At 39.5% G+C, this 12,291-nt stretch overlaps 1 protein-coding gene across 1 annotated transcript in view; it reads right to left on the bottom strand.

Annotated features, from left to right (window-relative positions):
* The window catches only part of LOC131080012 (peptidyl-prolyl cis-trans isomerase CYP65), a 69,565-nt gene extending 59,760 nt beyond the window's left edge, over positions 1 to 9,805 (bottom strand). The window contains exons 1-2 of the mRNA XM_058018067.2: positions 9,405 to 9,805; positions 9,233 to 9,295 (exon numbers count right to left, since the gene is read on the bottom strand). Coding sequence (XP_057874050.2) covers positions 9,233 to 9,295; positions 9,405 to 9,532 — 191 coding nt within the window. The 5' untranslated portion in view covers positions 9,533 to 9,805. The remainder of the gene's footprint in view (positions 1 to 9,232; positions 9,296 to 9,404) is intronic.
* Positions 9,806 to 12,291: the final 2,486 nt, after the last annotated feature.

The following is a 12,291-nucleotide window of genomic DNA, read 5'->3' as shown; positions in this document are numbered from 1 at the left end:
TCCTGCTCTTTGGTTGCTCGCCCTATTGGAAAGGACGTGATGCTATAGTCAGCCAATGCAACCTGATCTATTGGTTTGTCTGCAGGTGGGGCAGCAATATAAATCATACGATTCCTTTGCTCATCTTTGGTAATCATGGAGTAAGTCTTTGGCTTTTTCTTTCCTTTAGCTTTTATTTCTCCTATCCGAGAGAAGACATTCTCTAGGTTAATTGGTGGCTTGACAGCCGCTTTCCGCTGTGCCCGGGCTATCAACCAGTCATGAGGGATGGTCTGTCCAAATGTGACTACTAAATCCCCACTCTATTCTTTGGATGCCCCAGTTGATTCACTGCCTATCTGCAACTGATCAGACACAGAAGAAAGAATAGATGCAGTATCTAATCCTTTACTCACGGTTGAGTTCTCTCCCACCTCACTAAGTAACTGATGGGTATCCTCTAATAGTGATTGTTCTTCAGTTCTGTTGGGTTATTGGGTTCTACCTTCTTCCCTTTCTCCCTCAACCGTGGTGTCATCCTTGTTGCTGCCTTCCTGCTGCAACTCATGCATGCTCTCTTGCGTGAGCTCTTGTTTACCAACTCCCTGATCAGGTGCAATCTCTCCTTTTTTGACCTGATTCTCATGTTGATTCTCAAGTCCATCCAAACCAATGATCCTTGCCTCTACTTCTTGCTCATTTTGTATTTGTGGATCATTTGCTTCTGATGCAATAGGATTATCCTGTGAAGGTGGAGTTGGAAGGTGATCAAGTTCAATCACATCATCCTCTAAACTGGGGTCCTTGGATGAGGAAGTAACCTCTGGCCTCCTGATTGGGTTTTTTCTCTTCTTGTCCTTTTCGATGCCCGAGTCCCCATATTGGCTCTTGCTTTCTTTCTCTTCTTTTCAAGTTTCTCAACCTCTTCTTTTGGCGCGCTTGATGTCTCTTCGTCTTCTGAAAACTGGGAATCAAGACTACCCATCAAATTATATGTAAATTGGGTTCCCTCATGGGTTAGCCTCTCTATCTGTTGGGACAGCCAATCATCTGTATCTTCTTGGACCCTCCATGACAACTTCAAAATCTGTATAGGGTCCTAAGTCCAATCAATGGCTGGCGGGAGGTCCTTGACTGCTTCAAATTCTTGGACTTGCAAGCAATTTCCATAGTCTGTTACCTGATCCAGAACCTGGTGGTACTCATAAAGTCGCATTTGTTGAACACTCAACCTTGAATATTCCCACCGGCAGACTTCAAAATCATCTGTACACTTGCTCCAATAGTCCTCTATTGATGCCTTGGCCCTGTAATGCTTACCGTAGGCTTTCTTTCCCAATCCAGCATGATCAAAACATTTCCTATGGAAACATTCCTATAAGCAATAGGATGCTAGTTCGTCGAATGACTCCTCGGCCTGTACCGAATTCTTCAAGTGCACATCAAGGTTACCTATTGTTGAGACATGGACCAGCTAGGACTCGAACCTAGGACCTTCCATACGTTGCTAGAGTGCTCTACCACTGAGCTACTGGCCCCTCTTGGACTAGTCCATCATCGGTCCGGGTGTGGCTTATTTCCAACACCAACACCCCCACTTAAGCCACACCTCTCGTGTGCTTGGGGCTCCTAGCCTGGACCTGGCTCTAATACCATGTTGAGACATGGACCAGCTAGGACTCGAACCTAGGACCTTCCATACGCTACTGGAGTGCTCTACCACTGAGCTACTGGCCCCTCTTGGACCAGTCCATCGTCGATCCGGGTGTAGCTTATTTCCAACACCAACACCTATGATCATAGGGAAGGTAAATCCTGACTGCTTTTTGTCCCTAAGTATGCTGCCTGCTGGGTGTGCCTGCCTTGCTACCTCCATGAGGACTAATCTATCTGATGGGTAACACGGAAGCCGATATGGTGTTCCCTCAAAGCCTGCTATTCTAATGCAGGTGAATCTAGGGAACTGGATGACCCATGCACTGTATTTTCGAATTAGGGTGGTAGCCTGCTTTGACAGCCTTATGTGCAACCCTCCTTGCATCAATCTAACTATGTGCATTGTAAAAGCGTCATTGACACGCTCGTATTGACCAATCACATATGCAATGTTGTTCATTTCTCTTTGGGCTATGTCATAGTAATGCAACTAAGGATAGCAGTCGTATACTTTCACTTGATTTGGCACGTTCCCAATCTCACCTCTTTTGATTAATACCGGTAGCGGTTGATGCCGAGCAAACATATAGACCAGGTAGGAGGTCATGGCAAAATACTTTTTCTCATCGAGTTCGACCAGCTGTGTATGAATATTATCGCTGATGATTTGGGCCCAGTCAAACTTAGATTTCCCAGTGAAGACTTGCTCGATGAAGTAGAACATCCATTCTTCAAAGAGGTTAGATTGCAGAAGTCCCATGACACAGCTAAGCAAGGTAACCATATCACCATACTCATTGTGGAAATCGCTTATGTGCGTCTTCTTACCGATCCTAGTGCTCAAGGGTCTTCTCTCCTTGAACCACTCTTCATTTATCAGTGTTTTGCACAGAGTAGGATTCTTGTCATAAGCAATTTGGGCTTCATCCATGGTTACGATAGTGGGATTGTCAGGAAGCGGGATATCAAATGCTTCCCCAATGGCTTCAGGTGTGAAGTCGGCCATTACCATCCCTTTCAACACCACCAATCTGGTTTCCGGCTGATAATGCTTGGTGGCTTCAACTACTAGTTCATAATTCTGCACGGCCAGTGGGAAACCAGCAGCCTGAGCAATACCACTCTCCAACATCCGTCTGGGCTTGCCATAGGCGTTAGGAGAGTATACTTTGTTCCTGAAATCCTGAATATCGATATGTCCCAAGTCTGTATCTCCTATATTGTCCCACACACTTTGGACCTTTGACTCTTTGACTCCTCCTCCTTGGTACTGATACTTCATTTTCTCAAACTTGCGGGGAATGTCAGCTTTGGAAGTCCGTGATGCTCTGATTGCGTCAAGTACCTTTGAAGACTCTATTGCTGTTTAGGCATTTATCCTGCATAGCCGGACACAAATTACGAGGCAGGCCTTGATGTGAAAATATGAGTTAAACAGCGAGATAGCTTAAAACTTGAAAGCATGCTTAAAACGAGACATTCAAATTTTGTGCTTGGGGAATTAATGCAATTGAAATTGAAAATCAGTTGGTTTGGTTAGCTGTTGTTCTTGGAGCAGATTTTCGAAATGTTGCTCCTGATTGCCGATGGTGAAAAGTTGCAAACGTTATTAGATTGCAGATTCAACGTTTTAAGTTTTCAGTTTTGTAGAGTGTTGATTGTTTCGAAGATGATTCTGTGTTTGCAATTTCTGAAAGATGATTCATGCGTTTCGCAGTTTTGGACCAGAATTCCAAAATTTTGCCCGAGTCTCAAATTTCGGTTGGAACATCGATTTAGCAAATGGTAGTTGTTTCCTGGGTGTTAAGTTTTCAAAATTAATTTGGGATTTTTACTTTATATTTAAACCCTAGGTTAAAAATCACGATCATTTTGCACAATTTTAATCATTTGAAGGTAGAGCCCAAACTTACCTGGCAGCGCAAAGCTTGTCTTGGGTGCCCTTAGAAGGTAAAACTCGGCTCTCTGGCCAAGAACGCACGACTTTGAAGCTTTCTTCCTTTTGATCTCCAGATTTTCTACCTTTGGAATGCAATTTTGGTTTTCAAATGATTTTGGCACAATAGACTTCTCCTGTGCAATTATGACTCTTGAATGATTTTCGGCATTCAAGAGAACCCTCTTGTTTTTCGGCTAATAAGGAGATATAACGCCTTTTATCATTTTCGGCTTGATGAAGGTTTGGCGCGATTCGAGTCCTTGAATGATTTTCGGTCTATGAAAACCCTTTGCGCGACTTTCCTCTTGGATAATTCTGGCTAAATGAAGAGACTTAGTGAACTAGGAGTTTTTACTTGCTTTCGTTTTGGCTTTCAAGACTTTATGCAAGTTTCTTGGTGATTTTTTCGACTGAGAAGATGTATCGTGCGATTGAAGCCTTTGCTCATTTTCGAGCTTCATAGACCTTTTGCAAATTTAGACCTTTTTCTCCCTCTTCGGCTTTCTATAGCGTTTTGCATGATTTGAACCCTTTCATTTTCGGCTCAAAGCTCCCTTGGCGCAATTATGATTATTTTCGGCTCTAAGAGTATTTTTCGGCCTAAAGAGATGAATTGCGAACTTAGCCCCTTGTCGGCATTTTAAGACGATTTGCGAGTTTGAACTTTTGTTCCTTTTCAGCTTTCAAACCCATTTTGCAAGCTTGAACTTTTGTTACTTTTCGGCCTTCAAAGTGTTTTACGAGATGTAAAACTTTTCTCATCTTCGGCCAAATGAGTAGAATGGCGTGATTTGGAAGCTCTTCACATTTCCAACTTCGGCTTCATGGCACAATTTGTGAACTTGTTATTTATCTCCTTTTCGGTGTTTTGGACTATATTGCGAGCTTTCGTGATTTTCTTATGTTTTGCCATTTTCGGCTTAGAGACCGATTTTGCAAGTTTTAGCCGTTTTCACTTTTTCGGCTTAGGAGATGATATTTTCGCGATTTCCTTATTTTGTCGTTTTCGGCCTAAATAATCATTTTGGGGAGATTTTAAACTTAACGTCTTTTGGGTCTTAAGGAGAGACTTGGCGATTATCGAACTTTGGCCTTGGAGGCCGATTTCAATTTCTTCCTATTATTCCGACCCTTTAAACCAATTTTAAGAGTTTTATGACTTTGCAATTTGCCTTGTAGTCCGATTTTGCCTTCAATGTTGGAATTTCGGCCTTTAAGGCTGATTTTTGAGGGATTTAGCTCGCACTTTGGGCTACTTGGCTGCTGATTTATGAGTGGGTTTAAAGACACATTTTCAACTCGTCTTCAAGAACATTTTGCACACTTCGCCTATTTAGAACACTTTGCAAGACTTCAAATTTCGGGCCAAAAGGTCGAATTGCAAGATTTTGCCTTGACTTAAGTTTTGAGTGATCTTCATTTCTCAAGTTTAATTCCTACCAGGTTAACTTGGCCATCTGGTTTAGATGTGAGATCTTGCCTCCTCACTTTCAAAGTGTGAATTCTTCAAAATCTAAGACTCGGGCTAGCTCAACCTTGAGAAGGATTACTTCCTTAATGCCTCAAATTCTTAACTGTTGCAACTCCTCTCTGCGAATTACCAAAACTTCCTACTCAGGACCTGAGCAAGGACGAGACGAGAAAACCATGAAAGGGGGACCCTGTCGACGACGAGGAGTGTAGAAGGTTTTAAACTTGATATGTCTAAACCGGTAACTATTTATTGTGACAATACAAGTGCAATTAATATTTCAAAAAATATTGTATTACATGCAAGAACTAAACACATAGAATTGAAATATCACTTTCTAGGGGAGAGAGTACAGGAAAGACAAGTCAGAATGGAGTATGTGACAAGCAAAGAGCAGCTAGCAGACGTTTTCACAAAACCATTGCCGAAAACTACCTTTGAGTACCTCAGAGGTAAATTAGGGATTAGACCCCTACACAAGAAAAACTACGATGCAGGAGATACATCAATCCAGTATGTTTATTGAAAACTATTCACTATGGATTGATGAAATGATGGCTACTCCGTAGGGGGAGCATCTTAGATGAGATTTGCAGAGATGTTGAAGACAACAGTAGCAGATTTAATGACCGGCGATGCATATGCACCTTTGGCATTGCTATCAAAGGGGTAGAATAAATATACTAGCCTAAGGAGGAGAAGAAATGAAAATTTAGTTCCACATGGAGAAGAGAAGAACCGGTAGAAGAGTGAAGTGTAGCAGAGAAGTTCCAGAACTGAGCAGCATGATTTTAGTTGAATTTGTTGGTGTTTATGTTGGTGTTGCCATCAATGCCAAAGGGGGAGAATGTTGGCATGATTGGTATAACTGATGCAGATGAAGAATGATGATTAAACCGGTAAAGAACTATTTGTGATGACATTGTGATGAAGAGATTGAGATTGCATGATTGGATGACTTTGATCAGTTATTTGTGTTGCCATTGATGGCAACTGATGTTTACTATGTTGTATTTTGTCATCTAGTCTTTTTGGTCTACCGGAAAGATCTTACCGGTAAAGAAACAGGAAACTGGGAATTGAGACCGTAATCGGTCAACGAGAAAATGTTTTGATTAGATCTGGCGATTGGTGATAATTGAAGTGTTGCGGTTTGGAATGTGAGTTTGTATCATTGTAATATGTATCTGACCAGAACCGCATCATGTTTTGGTTACTGGAAGTCATGTTTATGATTTTTGTTGTATTTTTGCTAGGGTTTAAGAAGGGTTTAAGGACCGGTAAAGAATTCTCTTAACCGGTAATGATTTTTGGTTTGACAGTGATCTACATCAAATTCAAATGTTGGAGGTGACGTGGCACAACTCGCGTGAAGTGTTTGAATAATGTTTTGGCACGATCAAGAGGGAATTTCTTGGGAATGTGCAAAGTGCTTAGCAGAATGAGCTAAGGGTTTGAAAGAGTATCAAATCAAGATGCGGTGATCATTCAACGATTGTAATTGATTGTAATGATCCATATGATGATCAATGATGATCTGTAATGAGTTGTAAAAGATCTGTGATGATCTATGTTGTAAATCTTAGGGTTTTGTAACCGACTAAGTTATAAAGGTTATTTAGGTTGATACAATTGATGTTTGTTGTGTTGGTGGTTTTTGAGAGGAGTGTGAAGCCGAACCAGAGTGTAGCAGATTTGGAGCAAAATTAGATCTGATAAAGCAAGAAGTTAAGTGCTATACCCAGATCATTCATTGTTGTTCCCTAACAGTTACAGCAGTCAAAATCCCTTAACTGGGTAGGTCCTAACGGGCCTTTCATTGTAAATCCCTTAACCAGGTAGTTCCTAACAGGCCTTTCATTGTAAATCCCTTAACCGGGTAGCTCAACATCTGAGTGTTAAATCCTCTTGCGAGGTTGATCCTAACAGGTCAAAGCTCCTAACAGGGCTCATCATCTAAATCCCTTAACTGGGTGACTCCTAACAGGGTCTGCTCCTAACCGGGCATCTTTGTAAGCTCCTAACTGGGCTAGGCTCCGAACAGGGCGCATTCCAAAAGAGTGCACAATTTTTGTGGGTACCAATTCCCACCGTGGTTTTTCCCTATTTGGGTTTCCACGTGAAAAAAATGGTGTTCATGTGGTGAATGTTTCTGATGTGTTGATTTGATTTACTTTCAGTTTATGCATGTTGATGAACACTTAATGAGCAATTTTGTTAAATCAGTTTAACAATTGGTTATCAGTGATTACCGGTAATAGTAAAGAGTTTATTACTGGTTTATGATTGATTTGGTGAAGTTTTATAAGTTCAAGTTTTAAGTTTGAAATTCTTGTTAATACTGATCTCCCCCCCCCCCCCCTCTCAGTATTAACCGGATCCTCTAAGATTAACAGTAACCATCTCCATTTTGCCATCACTCGTGATCTTGTCTTCAATTGTGGTACTTGGCTCCACTGAGTAATCTATATATTGTAAACATTTGATCCTTCACAATGTGGTTAAAATGTACAACAAGCCCTATGTGATTCCTTGTATACTTCTTTTCATTCCGGATGCAATAGACGGAGAACTTAATAGTAGCACCAATGCCTCTATCCTCTTTGACCCCCAAGAGATTACTGGATAAAATCAATTTGGAACTTGATACGCCTTCATTTTTTTTTTATTATAGATGGGCTGCAACTTAAGAGATTGTATCTGATAACTACAAGCATTTTCAGTCTGCTAAATTTTCTTCTACTTCTACTTACATGATATTTGCAATATGCAATTCATTTGCACATCCATAACTGTAAACAACATTTAACCAAAATGTAAAAGTAAAAGACCACATTAACTCATTTCCTAAGAGAAATTTTCAATCTATAAAAATTTATGTTCCAGACTGTACGTCCACTCCTGCTTTGTCACATACATGCAAAAGACACTTGATGCTACCCATCTTGCTAAGCAAAGGTACATTAGATGTTAGAAAAGATGTTACAAGGGGTTTTGAATGGTATCATTTTTTATGTTCTCCATTCATTGGGTAAACAAAATTGTATCCTTTGCACGTGGTGCACCAACGTCAAAGCATATAAATCAATAAACATATTTTGTTTTCCATGAAAGAAACATTGGTCTCTTTGCCAAATAGGTTGAACCTAGGTCTCTCCTGCAGAAAAAAAAAGTTGGAATTCACTAACTGAATATTCGAGTTCAAAATTTAAATTATGCAAAAAAAATTATACAATGCTTTTCTATATTTGTCAATGTTTTTGGATATTTGTCATTGGCACTTTCACTCACTGATGAGATCAGTGCAATTTCACGATTTGTACCAAGTTTGCACTTCATCTACAGCCTACCTCGACCGAATGTCTTGAGAGTCAACAGGCTGAGACCATGTGCAAATTCCATACGACATTGGCAGAGCAAATACTTACCACCTGGCATATAAAGCCTAAAGATATCATTGCCCCCTTCCAGCTGTGTTTTAGCGGCAAGTTGGAACACTCGCCACTTGTAATGACCCAGGTTTAAAACCCTGCAGACATTCTCTGTGCAACGAAGAAGGCGGAGTACAATTTGTAAAATAGAGTTAAGTCAAAGTGTCACTTCCAGCCACTTCATTGAAAGGGATTTCCTAATTTTTATTTCTTTAAACTTAAGGATATCCAATGCAATTCTCCATGGCATATTCCTTAATACATCCACAAAAATCCTAAGCTCTGCCTATTTTAACCTCATAGTTAATTGTCAAAACTGCTGTCACTACAAGGCGGCCAATAATTCTAGAAAACTGTAGCGAGGTTATCACAAAATAATAGTGGAATGCATCAGAACGCTGTATGAGTATCTATACTTAAAAATATGGTCCCGACTTAGCAAACTCTGGCAGTCAGACAATGTGCATAAATCCTGCGAATGGACCGAGTTCCAAACATATAAACAGGTTGTGGTGTGATAATAATGAAATGAAGCAGTTACTTATTTTTGCAATTATGATCCAGGCCTAGTCCTCACTATGTTGAAAGGCTTCCCAGAAACATATAACCAGTCAATTAACATAAAACCCTGCTGTGGGAAAAATTAGAAATTCAGCATCTTAATTCAAGAAAAGTTGTGTTTTCACATTTTTATCATTGTTTCAGTTTTTCGACTTGAGAAGAATAAAATATGAACTATATAACAAGGATGCTTACATCACATCGAAGACGTGCCCCTCGGATGTACACACGGCCTCCTCGAATGGAGTAAATGTCAGCCTGATATACATATACATCAAAATGTTCATGTGTGCCATAAAATATAAAGAAAGCAAATATAATTAGGGTTTCCTGAGGAAGAAGAAATAATGATTGAATCGAAACTTACGCGCAGCAATCGAAAGGAAGACGTTTAAAGGGAGCCCGTTTGTCGCGATTTTTGGCTCCTCCCCACTCAGTAGCCCACTCTGTGGTAGTTATGAACATACGATCCTTGCTGTGCTGTTTCTTCCCCATTTCTCCTTCGAACCTTCTTCTGCCTTCACGATTCCTACGCTTCGATAGTCCACTTCTGGACACCAGACTAAATTTGACAATCAGAAAACTTTTCTCCTAACCAAGACGACGCAGGATTGTAATAATTTTATATGCAGTGCCCACTGCGAGACTTTCAAGCAATTGAAGCCTCTGCCAGTGTGTTACACTAAATGTCTGAAATTTTCTCTAGTCTTATTATTAGTTCCTGGGAGAGGAATGCATCCTTATGCATCTCTTAGATTTTTATAAGTTTGTAAATAATTAAACTAGTACTTGCACTTCAACAAGGCCGATAAGAGATATATTTCCGTGATATATGGATGGGGTAAGGAAAAATTGAATTTGAGTAATTATTTATTATAAAATTTAATTGATGATGGAATGTGAAAAAAAATCTAAAATAAACAAATAAAACTTAATTTAGGGGAAAGGACCCAGTAGTCGTGCACCCTAACTTCGCGCTTTTCAAAAGTTGACATAACAATGTCGAAAACGTCTAAATTTTTTATAGCACCTTCTATGACGAGTTAACTACTTATAACTAAGGTTTCGGGTCGTCATCATCATTTTTGATATGTTTTTTAAACGCATTTATAAAAAGTGTTCAAAATGACCATTTTTGAACCCCCTACCAATCATAGTGAATTAGCACGCCCAGTCTTTAGTTACCTTTAGCCTAATAGTTGAACATATTGTCACCTAAAAAATTCACCCCCTAACACATATGAAAACAATTAACATTATATAGTTGTACATCATGTTATTAATAATTAAATAAAATTAAATCATATCCATTTTTTACTAATCGAATAGGCAAACAATTTCTATTAAATAAGTGAATGAATGAAAACTAAAACCTAAATAAAACTAACCTAATACCTACTCAACCCTAATCTTTTCTATCCTCCACAGCCTTCCCCAAACGCTGCATCTTCTGCCGCCACAGGAGCTACCATGAACAGAGACGTGGCAACCAGAACGACCACGCTAGGGCATCCATAGACGTGGCAACCAGAGCGACCAGGGCACGGCATTCAGAGACGTGGCCTGGGAAAGACGTGGTATGTCATTTTACAACTGTATGTCATTTTGACTGTTTTTTACATGATATCCTTCTCTGCTTTTTAATTTTGACTGTATTTTATGTTTTGCAGCTTTCTCCTCGGCGTTCCACATACAATGTCGACGGCATGGCTCGTATGGTAGTATGGCTCGTATGGTGGTATGGCTCGTATGGTTTGCAACTGTGTCTGTTGACACAAGAAATGAAATGGTTTGCAACCCTTTTGAGCAGGTAAGGTCTTTATAGATCTTACGGGGCAACGACCCATGGCTGAATTCGAACATTTGTGCAATCTTTTTCATCTTTACCTGTCATTTTCCTCTGCATAAGGCTATTTACCTGGCAAAAAGCTTTGGCTAGGGTTACAAATTTCTTGATGTTTATTTTTGTCTCGTTTTATGCATTCTTCTTGCTATTTACTTGCCAAAAATCTTTGGCTAGGGTTACAAATTTGCTATTTACCCTGGTCTTGGGTAAGAACTAAGTACAGCTCTGGTCATTAAAAATGAGAAAATTCCGGTCCCTGATTTCTGTTCCCCGTTTTGTATTTTGGGTAGAAAAGTTTTGTTCATTAAGGATACCCAAATCCCGTTTCCCGATTTGTATCCTCCGTTGGGCATCATCAAATTCTTTTTAGTGCCCTGTATATTAAATCTCTTTGTGGATGTTTTCTTCACTTTTAAAGCAAATGGACACTTTTGTATTGTTTTAGTGGTTGTGTGACGTTATGTACAATTGTCTGCACAAATATCTTTCCCCATCTAACATGATATTATAAAGGACTGGACAGTACCGTTTTACGGTCCACTGCGTCCCACCATTGGAGTAAGTGGATGAAAAAACAAAGTTTGGTAGATAAACAGATGTGTCCACTGTTGAACTACTGAGAGCCATATGTTTTTAAAATGATTGCAGTATCTAACCAAAGTAAGTTCCATCTTACTACTCTTATCTGTGATCATCCTCCACACATAATCTTCAAACTTCTAAAGGCTTTCTGTCATGACTTGCTGTTGAAGGGCTTTCAAGGCTTCTTCTACACGAGCCCAAAAGCGAGAGTCCTCATTTAAGGATGCAAACTTTGTGCGAGCCTTTTTCCCCCTTTTACCTCTTTCAATGCGAGTTTGGTTTTTATCATCCAGCCATTTTTCCAGAACCCTATGACGGAGCGGCCTGTTCTTAGTTGAGAGATAGCTTAGCCTAGAATTGAGGTTCTAAATATTGTATATATGACTTGAATACTAAGAATTATGTGAACAATTAAAAAAATGAGATTACCAGAGTCTGAAAACCCATGGCTTCTAATTGCAGTGCTAATCCCATCTCAACGGAGGATTCTAATTGCAGTGTCGTTCCTGTCCCAATGGAGGATTCTGAAAAGATGCTCAAGTTCTTGTTGAGTTCCTTAATCTGTTCTGAAAATTGCTTCATCTGATAGAATAAACAATTAAACAGCCTTAAATATGAATCTTAGAACTTTGAAAATTTACTGAATGAAATCAAATTTATTCCTAGGTAGTACGAATTTTAATCAGTGCATTTGAAAATGACCTGTAATGTTTTGAAAACTTACAATTTGTAAAGATTAAAAATTAGTATAAAACATGTTGAGCATTAACAAGCATAGGTAATTGCATAAATTAAGATAGATAGCCAAAAAACTACACAGAACAGT

Source organism: Cryptomeria japonica, chromosome 3, assembly GCF_030272615.1.
Source record: "Cryptomeria japonica chromosome 3, Sugi_1.0, whole genome shotgun sequence".
NCBI lineage: Eukaryota > Viridiplantae > Streptophyta > Pinopsida > Cupressales > Cupressaceae > Cryptomeria > Cryptomeria japonica.
Note: the sequence above shows the minus strand (reverse complement) of the source record. Positions and strands in the feature narration are given on the sequence as shown.